At 37.1% G+C, this 14,449-nt stretch overlaps 2 protein-coding genes and 1 long non-coding RNA gene across 4 annotated transcripts in view; 2 read left to right on the top strand and 1 right to left on the bottom strand.

Annotated features, from left to right (window-relative positions):
- kcnd2 (potassium voltage-gated channel, Shal-related subfamily, member 2) overlaps positions 1-4,669 on the top strand; it is a 120,488-nt gene extending 115,819 nt beyond the window's left edge. For both annotated transcript variants that reach the window (XM_016447452.1, XM_016447451.1), the window contains 2 exons: positions 768-1,009; positions 3,266-4,669. In XM_016447452.1, the coding sequence (XP_016302938.1) occupies positions 768-1,009; positions 3,266-3,446 (423 nt within the window). In that variant the 3' untranslated portion in view covers positions 3,447-4,669. The remainder of the gene's footprint in view (positions 1-767; positions 1,010-3,265) is intronic.
- Positions 4,670-8,523: 3,854 nt separating this feature from the next.
- LOC107658803 (uncharacterized) overlaps positions 8,524-14,449 on the top strand; it is an 18,459-nt gene continuing 12,533 nt past the window's right edge. Inside the window, exon 1 of the long non-coding RNA XR_001630831.1 lies at positions 8,524-8,597. This is a non-coding gene — a long non-coding RNA (uncharacterized LOC107658803). The remainder of the gene's footprint in view (positions 8,598-14,449) is intronic.
- LOC107658802 (tetraspanin-12-like) overlaps positions 10,636-14,449 on the bottom strand; it is a 22,441-nt gene continuing 18,627 nt past the window's right edge. The window contains exon 8 of the mRNA XM_016447453.1: positions 10,636-12,223. Within this exon, the coding sequence (XP_016302939.1) occupies positions 11,921-12,223 (303 nt within the window). The 3' untranslated portion in view covers positions 10,636-11,920. The remainder of the gene's footprint in view (positions 12,224-14,449) is intronic.

Genomic DNA, 14,449 nt, shown 5'->3' with positions numbered 1-14,449 from the left:
GTGTGTGTGTGTGTGTGTGTGTGTGTGTGTGTGTGTGTGTGTGTGTGTGTGTGTGTGTGTCATATTTGAATTAAACTTCATCTGAGAACTCTGGCAGAAGGAAAAATAAGGGTGAAAGTGGACAAAATTTGTATTTTTGTCTATACCCTTTAACATTAACCAGTACCAGACTTCTTCTGCCCTTCTGCTTGTGAGTTTTCCACAAATAAGTGCAGTTTTTCTCTCAAGAGAAGTCATTAGTCAGACACTGGCATGAAAATGACAGCCACTGTTGTCCCCTGCCAGCTAGACTCATGACAGTCTAGAGAACAGACTGTGACCCGCTCTGGCTTTCCTAGGGCACTTGACTCGAGACATTTGAAAGGAAAATTCCAGTGTCCTGCTGAGAATGCCGGACTCTTTGAGAAACAGCTAAAGCTACAGTGAATCTGGATTCAAGGACTCATCTGATGATTTTTTGACCGGCTTGCATTATTAAATGCCTACTATTTGTTATAGAGACAAATCTAATTGAGATTTACCATTATTTTTAAGTTCCTGTCAGCACTTATTGAAACTGATTATTAATCTGGGCAAAGCAGTGAAATAATAAATATTATATGCATAGAGTGGACTTCTGAAATGTCTTTCATTATTCTGAATGAGAAATTATTTATTTATTTAGTAATAAATTATGAAATATAATAATCATATAATATAATAATCAAATGCAGAAATCAGACCTTAAAGTGATAAATAATTCCTGTTTCTTTCTCTCTCTCTCTTAGAATCATGAGTTTGTAGATGAGCAAACTTATGAGACAAGCTGTATGGAGGTTTCCCTAGCGAAGCCATCCATGTCCCGTTCCTCCTCGCTGTCCTCCTCTCCACACGGCCTGTCCTCCTGCTGCACACGCAGAAACAAGCGCAAGAGCTTCAATGTCCCCAATTCATACATGGCTGATGGCCGCAGGGGCAGCATACAGGAGCTCAGCACCATCCAGATCAGAGAGAGACCAATGAGCAACAGGTGCTCTCACAGCACTCATGCACACTTACACACACATAAGGAGAAGGAATATGTTGATATATTGGCTGCGGTCTGAATATAGATGAGTCAGAGCTGTGTCTTATTTAGAAGTGTTTATAATACTGACTATATTAAGAAGGTGAGTTTTTCCAGAGGGGTTTGGAGTAGGGGTTTGTGTAGTGCTTATAATCTAGAATGTATTTGTAATATTAAGTGTATAATGCATAGTATACAATACTTAGTACAAAGAACGTAGAATGCATATTGGAGAATAGATTTAGTATGCATATGTGGGATACATTGTGTAATGCATAATATGCAGTATGTAGTGCATGTTATTTAGGATGCAAATGTAAAAGTTAAGTATGTAGTGCATAGTATTTTGCATGCATACATAAAATCCAGTAATTGTGTGTAGTGCATGTAATCAAGAATGCATATATAGAATATAGTGTATAATGCATACTGTGCAGCATAATGTAATTTGCACATGTATAATGAATAGTACGGAATATCTAGTGCATAATATGTAGATTACGTGTAATGAATACTGTAAATACTGCACATTATGCATTACACATTTTATTCTGTATAGTATGCATAATTAATCAATGCGCTAATATGCATTCTCCGTCTACATACATGTGCAAACTACATCATATGCACTACATCCTGCATAGTATGTATTATACACCATATTCTACATAGATTGCATGCACTGCACACTATGCACTACATACTATGCAGTATGTAGTACATTGTAGTTTGTATCTAAATACATGGAATATAGTGTGTAATGCATAGTGTGTAGTGTATAAAGTTTAGAATGCAGTGTATAGTGCATAATATCTAGTATATATGACGAATGCAAAGTATTAGTGAACATATGTAAAATATAATGTGCCGTGCATATAATCTAGAATGCATAAATAGAATTAAGTGTATAATGCATATGTAGTATTAGAGCATATTAGAGCAGTGTTTCCCAACCTTTTTTCTGCCGAGGCACAGTTTTGATAGGTAAAAAATCCCACGTCACACCACTAAGCACTACAAAAAAAAAAATTGGAAGGGGGAAAGTTTTTTTTCTTCCCAAATAATTAAACAATGCATCATCAGAGTTGGTATTTTGGCTTTATATATGATCAGACACTTGCACTTAACGTTTTCTGGAAATCATGCTCAAACGGAGTTAACAAGGTTTTTGACGTGCGAATGATGGAGATCTGTGTTTTGTCCATCATTAGAACGGCCACATCTGAGACAGAAAATTAATTGTTTTATCAATTTACAAGTTATAAAGTTTATTGTATCTATATGGGAACTCAGTTTAATATATTTGGCCAAAATTTCATGATATAAAAGATAAACCACTTTGCACAGGATATTTGAAACGTACAAAAGTGTATTGGCTACAACTAACTTAGACGGCAAATGCTAAGACTCTTCTCTGATCTTCAAACACACAAAAACATTAGCCTTTATAGACAGTGTTTCTTGAGTAAAGAAAATGTTGCTCTTTTTCAAACATCAGTTCTTTATTTACCCTTGCATTGCGAAGAAGTAGATGCCTGTATTCAAACTGCGCATCGCGGCGCTTTATTCTGAATGGAGGTGGGGTGGAGTTATGAGGTTTGGCTGACAATTTGAGGATCCAATGGCGTTACGAGGTTTAGTCACATGCTCCTTCGAATGCTTTTCATTGGTTAAATATTTGTAAAACCCACAAATAGACATGACAATGACCAATTGCACTGATTTAAAATAAGAATAACGAAGTATAATAGCGATAGGAAGTTTTTGATAATTTTCCACGGCATACCCAACAACCTGTCCAGGCACACTAGTGTGCTGCGGCACAGTGGTTGAGAAGCACAGAATTACTATGCATAATGTTTAGTATGCAGTGTATAGAATTTAGTATTCATAATATGTAAAATACAGTATGTGAAGCATAGAGTGTAATGCATATAGAAAGCAGTGTATAGTGTAGGATGCATAATAAGTCCTGTTTAACACATAGTATGTAAAGTGTGGTGTGTTTTATGCAGGTTCTCTGTATATCTGGGTATTTGGGTTGTTCTCATAGTGATTCATGCTGCTGGAATCCTGTAAAGCTCTGGTTGTGACACTCCCCCCCTCATGCCAGCATACTCTGGGAACGCTATCATGATCCCTCCAACAGCTGGCGGAATTTGCCCATCAGCTGGATTGTATTCTCACCCGCCCTCTCTCTCCCTCTCTTTTCCAACACAGCCGCTCCTGTCTCAATGCCAAGTTTGAGGAGACAGTACCCCTGAAATCGGAAGAGCAGTCCTACATCACTGCCGCTGTCATCAGCATGCCCACCCCACCTGTGACCACGCCTGAGGGCGGAGACTCGGCCAGCTCGCCCAACTTCTTGCAAAGCAACATTGTCCGGGTGTCGGCATTATAGACCGTCCGTCGTGACCATTAGCCATTTTATTTAGCGAGTGGACGCTGGAGCGGAAAGGATCGATGGAACCCCCTAGTGTAGTGGAGGAGGCATTGCAGCAGGATAGCTGAACCTTTTTTTTTAATCGGCTCCCGCCCAGAGCTCTCCGACTCTGTGAGCTCCATCAGCTCCACCTCTAGGCCCATACGTCATGTGACTCACGCTGGGGTCCAATAGGCTTTCACTCAACCCATAGAGGAAAACAATGACCATTGTGGTTGTTACAGCTTCTATCATTTTTCAGTATTGTGAGTCTTTGAATCTGTTGTCTTCAATCTGATGGGATCGCCAGATTTTGGGACGAATAAGGAGTGTACCAGCAGGGGCGGGATTTTACAAACTTTTAGACAGCTATACACACACTTTTGATACTTCTTTGAGTAAAGCAGGGCTCTACTAGGGTGTGCGGTCGGATAATTTTGCGTGTGTGTGTGTGTGAGATCGAGACCGATCTCTTGCATGTTTTGCGTAAGTCTTTGTCATTTTTCAATTCGGCATGAGCAATAAGGATTGGCTCTTTCTGTCAGAATGTGTGCTTTTTACTTTTGCCTAGTTATAGATCTTTCCAACCCAACAAGTGTGTGAAAACAGCTGTTCTGAGAGACTGACCGGTTGATACAGGTGATAAATGGAGAAAATCCTGTCTCACACTCTCTCTGTCCTACCCATGTTGCGTTCACTCCTTGCCTGGCCTGATGAGATGTTTGTTATCCTTTTTGTTTTTTTGGTGGCAAAAAGCTAAACGGAAAAGGAAACGCCTTTTGTGTTTTACTATATTTGACTTTCTCAATCTGACAGTGGAGGCTTGTGGACTTGAGCTCTAATACTAGCCATTCCGTTTTATACTCCAAAGTTTGCGAGTTAACTGTGAAAAGAAAAATATCGTGCTTATTTATTATCTTCGTTAAAATTATTGTGCATGTTGTCGTACACATGGTGAAACGGGCCAGCGTGAACCAGAGCACAGAGCCCGTCCAGGACATTTTTTTGAAGTTCTTTCTTTTTCATCCCTCCCTTTAAAGATGTACTTTTATAAGCAAACATTCTAAAGTCTGTCTATTATTTCTGGATAATGGCATCAAGTTGAGAATCATCCAGTCAGATTCTTAGTACTGTTTTGGAGATTATTATATCATTGTGATCAGCCGAACACGCTTAGTGTTGAACTTAAAACGTGAATCTCACAAAGTTACGTTCAGGTTTATTTCACTCCAAAATCAAAAGAGAATAAATTATACTTTGCTTGTTTTAAAAATAATAATAAAAACATTTTAATGATAATTAAGCACACTCCACTCCATGCAAATTCTCATTACCATAATCTTTCTTGTATTCTCATTCTCAATGGTGATTTTCATTACTGTAATACAGTATTTTAAAAGCAAATATATAATGCTTCAAATTATTGTAAAAATACTTCAGAAATGTAAATTGTAATGAAAATTGTATTGTACAGTAATGACAGTTTTGGGGGTGTCGTGCTTAATTGTCATGAAAATAATGCACAAAATCTGTCTAGACTTTATGTAAGCAAAATATAATTTCTTTTGATTTTGGAGAGAAACTTGTCTGTGAGATTCTTCCAAAACGTGTTATTATTAATCAAAAAGTGTTAAAAAAAAAATCTCTGCACCTGAAAGATTAAATCTCTCTTCTCTGCCATTTAATGTCTGGAATTAACAAGAAAATAGTCTATAATGTTGATATTTTTTTATACCGATGTCAGTGCAATTTGTGGCGAGGAGCTCTTAATGCGCCTTGCTCAATACACACACACACACACCACTGCCCTCCTGCTCAATGCCTGCACCAATTCTTGCTTTACCATGTGACTTATGCAGCAATTCTTTTTGTAAAGATATGCTTTGTATTAAAAGGGTTACCCGGGGAATAGAATCTCACAAATGCATATTTTTAAAACTCAAATGGTGTTGATTATATATTATAAATGTATTTCAGTTGTAAAATACAAAAAAGAAAAGATGAAAACAAAAAACTATGAGAGAGTGTTGCTAGTGCACCTGTGTTGTAAATTTGTTCTTCGGTGTAGTGAAATTTATTAGTTTCTTCTTTTCTCCTAATTTCAATGGACAGAGAATTTAATGTCTCACATTTTACTTTCTAAATCAACAACCGCAAAGGCTGGACCATCTGTTTAGGTTTGGAGATTTTATTTTTTTCCTGTTTGGAGGACAGGATTGACAGAGTGTATGCGCTCACAGACTCTGAGAACTTGTTTTTTTTTTCGGGATCCACAAGGGACTTTTAAAGCAGACTTCCTGTTTGTGATATAATGTGCATTTAAATGACTACCAGGTGATGACGGTCCTTTGGAATTTGTTACAGCTTGTGTTATGGACATTAAAATATATGAATTATTTAAAAACAATGAAAAAAAATAATACAAACCAGTTGTTTAGTCCGGTGCAGTGTCTATGAATAAATAGAATTAATTCATTGTCCTATTAAAATACAGATAAAAAAAGACAATGGTGTTGTGATCATTTTATTAATCCTAATTAATTATTGAAACATGTTTCCACCTTAAAATAAATAAATAATAAGGAAATTATGACTTTATCTCCAAATTACAACTTTATACATTTGCAACTGCAAGAAATAGTCATAACTGCAAGAATAAAGTCACATTGTCCAATATAACGTTACGACTGAATAAAGTTGCGGTTCAAGTTGTGGTGTTATATATCACAATGTGACTCCATATCTTGAAATTATGGTTTTATTTTGCAATTATGTCACAGTGTGACTATTTTGAACTCACAATTACCCTTTTCTACATTTATACTTTAGATGGAAGCAGGCTTCCAGTCATTTTAAAGACCTCGTGAAACCCATTTATGTTGTGTCTGCTAGCTTCGTTAGCATTTATATGCTAGCATACTGCTGAAAATGTAAAATGTACAGTCTGACTCTGTAAAATCTTGATTGCACATATAAATTTTAACAGTAACTGTGTGGACATTTTTGAGCTAAGCTATCACACCAAAAATTACCTAATAGTTAGGTTTAGGGGGTTGTTCAAAGTTCTTACCGTAACTAGAAACAATAGTAATAGCAAGTCAGCAAGGCTTTACTCTCTTCCATTACTAGCTGGGCATCAATTTCTTCAGGGGCCTCTTTCCCATTTTTCAGATTTCACACATTTCTCAGGCGGCATGTTTAAAGGGACCGACTTTAATAGAGGCAACGGTCTCAACCTCTATAGGCACTTAGCAGGATTACGTTACACATGAGCGTCCTACATGCGATGACCGCTCAGTTCCTCCTTTATACACAGGAATCGAGGGATGAGGAGGGCCGGAAGGCAAGGGATTGCACCTATTTTTGAGCTTGTTCAGAACAAGCCAACTGCAGGGCTGTGGTGAGCTCCCAGCAGGCGAGCGATAGTGCTACGCATTAGCATATTTCCCATCACGCCGAGGGTAATTGAGACGTTTGAAGTCGGTTGTAGGAAGAGACCGTATCTGAGAGACGCAGAAGGAGGGGGACCTCGCCGCACACAGGGGGATATTGAAGTTGGACTTCATACAAGCTGCAGCTGTCTTCTCCGCAGCTATTTTTGCGGAGAGGTGAAAGGTTAATGGTTTTATTTCCCCGTTGACTCATTTTACTGTACTCCGCGAAAGGAAAGAGGGAGCGAGACTGTCTATATGATAGTACAGTCCGTGCGAAACACTCTGTACATCTGCACCCACGCTAAACAGCGAATGACACAAAGTCGACCGATCTCAATTGGTGTCTTTGGCTGGAAAGAACCACAGTTTGCGAACACACAGCTAACGAGATATAAGGCTAGCTTTACGCTATCTGTCAGTCTCTCTCTCACACAGGAGATGAATAGAGAGTGGGGGGTGTTAGCCACAAGAGAGGAAACAGTATGTCTTTTGTAAGCTTGTGTGACGGCAATCCTGTGTGCTCCTCTCTGATTCATAAATTAGATCCTCCACCGGCAATGAGTGGTGGGGGAAAGAGGAAGCTGACAGAAGCATTTCTAGCTCTCCACAAGCTATGTTTGAATTAGCATGCTGTAGCAAACTCTGTGAGTGAGTGGAATTAATTTGTTGGCTAAAGCTGACTTGCTAATGTTATTTTATTGAACGCCCAAAATGGTTTGCCAAGATTAATTCTGTCTTCGAGTGCAACTGGCAAACTCGTACCTCAGAGTCGGATGTTCATTATTTTGACGTCACGCATTCAATTTGGAAACATGACGAGGAAGTAAGTAGCCTAAACAAAAGAATTATATTGTGAGCATTAAACCCAGATAACTACATTGGAATTCAAAATAATTTAAAAAAAAATTTCATCACGCATGATATCACAACTAAAAGTTTTTGTTACAAAAAGCAAAGCTTGAAATTCAAGTGATTAACTTTAGACCATTTGCTACAGAATAGATTTTTGCTCACTGATCTCTCTATATATTGTATTTTCTATATTACAGATCAGTGTTTCAAATTGAGATTCAATATTGCAATCTACAATTTCGAGTTTCGCACGAACTTGCAATTACTATATTTATGACTTGACTTTTCACTTTTCACTCATTCACTAATCAATTTCTAATGGATAAAATCAAGCCCCTCCCACATTATTTCTTATTGACTATGCTGTTTTATGTCCAATTATGGAAGTATGAGTCACGAATACTGTTCAATTTAAGACATTTATATTAAAAAAACTTAGTAAGATCTTGTGAAAGAAAGTCATGATGCTACTGCTTGAAATGTTTAGTGTTGCAATGATGCATTACTATGAAGAATACAGTGCAATATACAGTATTCTAGTGGTCTATTCAAACATAGCTTGTGTCTTTTTCCATGTGTCTACTTCCTTCCTCTCTCAGTGCACTATCCATTGAGATGTTTTATTCATTGCTTTACATCTGTTAAAATTCATGAAGCAGGCCAGAGCTAAATCCCTTCGCTTTCCCTCAGCCAAGGATGTCTCCCATCAAGTCCAGAGCGGGGCCAAAAATTCCACCCGTGTTTCCACCCAATAGCACTTAAGCGTGACACCTCTGGAATGCTCACACTTACAAAAAGAGCGCTCTGCAGAAAATCAGCTTGATTCAGAGGAAGTGACTGCGTGGTAAGAAAACCAGGCTCCACTGCATGCCTCAATTGTTTGAAATGCAGCGTTATGGTTGTTGCTGGGCATGAAATTGGTGAATTATCTGTCAGATACATGTTAGTGAAATATGCTGGACCTTGCAGTTATGACAAATGTTTGGCTACTCATAAGGAATTTTAGGCCTTTAAAATGTAACAGTTTTTTGAGTTAGCACAATAGAATGGTTGTTTGGAAACGTTACGAAACATGAAATCATAATTGACTGTTTTTACTTTCCTAATGCATGTGTCAAGTCATATTTTGAGTGATTCATCAATGCACATTATTCCAAAGGGAAAAAATTAAAATTTAAAAAAAATATTTAAATTGCCCGTTATTAAAAAAAACACATTTAAAATGCGTGTGTCTCGTAGGCGGAGTTTCACTTTTATGCGTGGGGGGGGGCACCCACACATGTAGAATGTAAAAATTCTACATTTCATGTATTTATGTAACATATTCTACATTAAAAAAAATAATTTAGAATGAACAATAACTGCTGTACAAAGAGTAAAAAAACATACCTAATGCAGAAAAGACGCCTCTTTTTCCGAATTGCTATCTTTCTTTCATCTCTTCTGATACATTTTCAGTCAAATTGTTCTCTGTGTGCTAGATCAGAGCCAGTTTCTTATTCTCCTCATAACTGAGAAACTTATGATTTCTGATGAAGCCGAACCAATGGGCAGCGTGAGTGCAAGTTGCAGTAGTCTGAAAAAGTTTGGATATTTGTCCTTCCGTACTTCATCTTTAAGTTTCTCAAGAGTGATTGGCGATGTGATCGCACATTTCACAAGATCCATTTCAGCTGTCACAAGCACTGTTGCCAACTCTCGCGAGACAAATAAGCAACCGCAGCTTCAAAAACAAGCCCAATATTTTTTGATAATTTATTATCAATATTATTTATCAATTATTTATTACCAATAAATGAGCCCGCAACATATTAAACTGAAACTACCCTTTTATCTGAAAAGCAAAAACATAAGTTATTTTACAAAAAAACAGCAAACTGCAACAAAGCAGGAACAAAACTTATCTCCAATCACCTGTTAGCAGAATAGGATTAGAGAGATTGAAAAGGAGAAAAACACAAGAGCTTCAAAGGGGAGCTGGAACATAGCCACATATTTATAGCCTACTAAAATATTGGCTATTCGAATCAAATATACTCTTAGTATTAGTATAGGCCTACTTGTTTTTTTATTACAGCCCGTGATAATTAATACATTACAAAAACATTGTAAAAATTAAAAATCAGGCTACCTTATAAAGGGCGCCTAAAAAGAAGGCGCGTGAGGAGAGGGCGGAATATTTGACAAATTACACTACAGCACTTATATTTTTGCACTGATTGGCTATTAACTGTGAGCAGACAGTGTCAATCAATGCATTGGAGAATACAGTGAACATAAATGAAAAGAAACGAAGTATATAAAAACCATATTTTTTAAAATAAGCCCAAAAACCCGCAACCCACGACCTGGGATTTTTTTCACGCAACTTTACAAAAAAAGAAGCCCAAAGTTGCGTATAATACGCGGACTTGGCAACTGTGGTCACAAGCTGAGGTTGAATCTTAAGGCTTGCGTACATGGCGTACATTCTCACAACTGAATACTGCATCACACGCCACACTTGAGGCCAACGCTTCATGTGAAAATCACCTGTCCAATTCAGCCAGCAGTGATCAGTCCACCACATTTTTATTTGCGAGTTTATTAAAAAATACAACGAATTTCCATTTAGTTAACTTGCTAAAGCGGGAAAATAATGAAAAGAGAGTCCTCTCATGTAGCTTATCGCGACGACAAGTTAAGAATCATGAGTCGCGGCTCGCGAGGGTGGGGCTTAAATATCATAGAAATTAATTTAGCCCAAAACATACTTATTCTCTCCACTAAAATAATAAGATAATACAAATAAAAAGAGAAAATATAAATAATTTAATTTTTACATTTTACTCATAGCACAGACAAAATCATGATTGGCTCTCGTCTGGGTGGGCAGTGCCCTTTTTTTTTTTGATCCACCCTAAACCTGTTGGTGTTCAAGACCTTCCATAATTTGCTCCTTTGATTCATCCATGATAAAAATAAATGAATTCAAACTTCTAAGGGTACACGTTATGTTGGCTGAAATGTGAATTGTCTATGAACAAACACACACAGGTTTCGAGTAACACCATCTCGACGTGTTTAATGCACTGATTCACATGCAAGAGGTTTCTCAAACTTTCAGCAGAGTTTAACCCTATTATAACCTATTTTTTGTGCAGACTATTACTGCATAGAAAATTATTACTATTTTTGAGATCTAAAACACTCATTAATGCACCAGTCCATATGAATCAAATCACGGGGCTGTTAAATTAAGACATGAAAACCCACACAAATGTATCCTAGTATCTTCATAATGAGCTTTTAGCAGCAACGTCATTCATTCCAACTGAAAAATCTCATTAAGACTCAAACTTGTTTCTATGTGTGCGTGTGCGCGTGTGTGTGTGTGTGTGTGTGTGTGTGAATACACAGTATTTTTCCTGTCCTTTATGTCAGATTTCAGAATATGAACCGGTTGAGAAAAGCCAACGCAAACTGGTTTTGTTTTGCATGTCACACTGTATATCTTAGACAAAATTGTCATGAATGCTCATTTAAATGAATATGAATGTTCAAACAAACATTTAAATAGTACCACACAAACTTTTGCGCTAGTAAAGAAAACAAGTCGGAGTGTTTGAAGTCTGTCGTAGCTTGGTGAAAGAAGGAATTAGTGAATTTTTCTGAACAAACTTGAGGTAAATTGTGATCATAGTGTGAAGCGAATGTTAAAAGATTGCCAATTTTGGACTACGATAAAAGAAAACTCTTACAATTCTTGTCTCGCATGGCAAAATAGTGGCTAAAATCACCAGGTTTGCAACTATGTCAGTGTAAGTGGTGACGGGCCATTTCACTGAGAGGAAGAAAGATTTAAGCAAAAACGGTTCATTCTAGAAACCTCCCTCTGGAGAATTCAAGTCCGTAGAAACAGAGGCAATGGCTTTATTTAGGAAGAACCCAGTAAATCCACTTCATCTTCTATGTTATGACCACAAAAAGCCACTTTATCCACAGGTATATAAAGTTTTCTATAAAACTATTCACACCACCTAAATCTTGTTATCCAGGCACACAGAATTACTTCACATTCCACAAGGTCCATTTTCTGGTCCAGTTCACTGCTGTCCAATCCATTCAGTGTCATTTTTAGTGTCTCCGCAGTGTTGAAGTAGCCGATGGGTCACCATGAAGTCACTGCTAGGAAAGTTGCTCCATCTCAAACTGGGTGTGTCCATTAGCAGGCGTGTTGGCCCAGGCCTCAGGCGCTCGTGGATGTGAGTGGCTGGGCTTCTGAGCGTCTTCTGCTGGGCTGTGCGTTTGGATTAAAGCATCCGGGGATGCTGGGTCAGGTGGTTTGTGGTCGTAATAGAGGGCCCATAGGAGTGTCACAGTCAACGTCATGGCTAAGATCTGAGCCACGCCGATTGACACGCCCAAGAACCTCAACACCTGCAGCTGCTTGGTGCCACGGATAAAACTGTAGATCTTGGGTCCACAACCCTGTTGAAAACAAATTTAGTAAATGAAGTTATGTCAACCCTAGTTAATTTCTTAATGCACGTTTCTAGGTTGAATAATTCTAACAAACTAAAGGGTGGAAAATATGGTGTCATTGATTACTTTTGTCTCTCTTATTTGTGGCACATTTTTCTAAAGTTTTTATTTTTTGTTTAAATTAATATTTAATTATATATTTTAAAATGTTACTTTTTAATTACTATTTTTTAAGCTTTTTAAATATTTTTTTTTTTTATTTTATTTTAGTATTTTCTTTATTTAATTTTATATGTGTTCTTTAATTATCTTTATATCTTGGCCAGAGCACTCTTGAAAAATCAGTTTTCATTGTTTCTTTCCTGGTTTAATGAATCTCTAATAACGCTATTCCAAAGGGGAAAAACTCTTATTTTGAAACTTCTTTTCTCCTGATATCAGGCCTTGCTAGTTTTAGATACTGGTACCAGTAGTGGCTATTTAGGCACTGTTTTAGCAAATTAGCATTAGCTACATTATTAGTCTAGCCACATTATGGCACATAATAACTACTTTTCACCATTCAATCAATTCCCAATGGATAAAATTTCTCAGTTTCAGTCAGTTTCAGTCAGAAATTATTCAGATTAGACTGATGTTAATAAGTTAGGCCAGTCAAACAATGCAGAAAGCGCAAAAAGCTCAACCTTTAACCTTCTAATGTCTCACTATAGTTGTCTTTTCACATTAAACTGATATATAAGAAAGTATTTTAACAGAAAAAAAAACACTTCCGCTTTAATTAACAGGTTGTTTTCATGTAACTCTCCCCTACATTTCTGCCAGCGCAACAGCTGCCACGCTAATATGCGAGCGATGCGACACATTCATCCTCTCGCGTGCGTGCCTGTGTGTTTTGGGTATTTCCTATGCTGAATTGTGGAAGGGCAGGTAAACTATTTCCTGTTAGTGAGGGATTTATACTGTGGAGTAATTCCCCTGTCATCCACTCAGAAAGAGAGACAAAGACAAAGAGACAGGAAGTGGGTGAGGATCAGTCCTTCACTCCTGACTCTTCCTCTAGTGATCAATGTTCCTGTCTTATTCAACAAAGCCCTGCTTTCACTCTTCTGCAGTGGGATCTGTCTGAATAGCTGAGCTCTGCTGCCTGCTTTACTACAAACACACTGTGTTTATAATGTTTACACTATTATGGATAAAAAATTAGCCTCTTTTTCTGAGGCTTGAACAAAGGCAGCAGATGTATAACAGGGTTGGGCTATCTATCTATCTAGCTATCTATCTATCTATCTATCGTTTTGTGTATCTATCATTCTGTGTATCATTCTGTTGTTCTATCTATCGTTCTTTCGTTCTATCTATCGTTCTATCTTTCGTTCTGTGTATCATTTTGTTGTTCTATCTATCGTTCTGTGTATCATTTTGTTGTTCTGTCTATCTATCCATCTATCTAATCTGTCTATCTATCCATCTATCTAACTATCTATCTATATCTATCTATCTATCGTTCTGTGTATCTATCATTCTGTGTATCATTCTGTTGTTCTATCTATCGTTCTTTCGTTCTATCTATCGTTCTATCTTTCATTCTGTGTATCATTTTGTTGTTCTATCTATCGTTCTGTGTATCATTTTGTTGTTCTGTCTATCTATCCATCTATCTAACTATCTATCTATATCTATCTATCTATCGTTCTGTGTATCATTCTGTTGTTCTATCTATCTATCTATCTATCTATCTATTTATCTATCTATCATCTATCTATCGTTCTGTGTATCATGCTGTTGTTCTATCTATCTATCTATCTATCTATCTATCGTTCTGTGTATCATTCTGTTGTTCTATCTATCGTTCTTTCGTTCTATCTATCGTTCTATCTTTCATTCTGTGTATCATTTTGTTGTTCTATCTATCGTTCTGTGTATCATTTTGTTGTTCTGTCTATCTATCTATCTATCTATCTATCTATATCTATCTATCTATCGTTCTGTGTATCATTCTGTTGTTCTATCTATCGTTCTTTCGTTCTATCTATCGTTCTATCTTTCATTCTGTGTATCATTTTGTTGTTCTATCTATCGTTCTGTGTATCATTTTGTTGTTCTGTCTATCTATCTATCTATCTATCTATCTATATCTATCTATCTATCGTTCTGTGTATCATTCTGTTGTTCTATCTATCTATCTATCTATCTATCTATCTATCTATCTATCTATCTATCATCTATCTA

Source organism: Sinocyclocheilus anshuiensis, unplaced genomic scaffold (genome assembly GCF_001515605.1).
Source record: "Sinocyclocheilus anshuiensis isolate Anshui unplaced genomic scaffold, SAMN03320099.WGS_v1.1 scaffold283, whole genome shotgun sequence".
NCBI lineage: Eukaryota > Metazoa > Chordata > Actinopteri > Cypriniformes > Cyprinidae > Sinocyclocheilus > Sinocyclocheilus anshuiensis.
The sequence above is the reverse complement of the archived record's forward strand: the minus strand, read 5'-3'. Positions and strand labels throughout refer to the sequence as shown.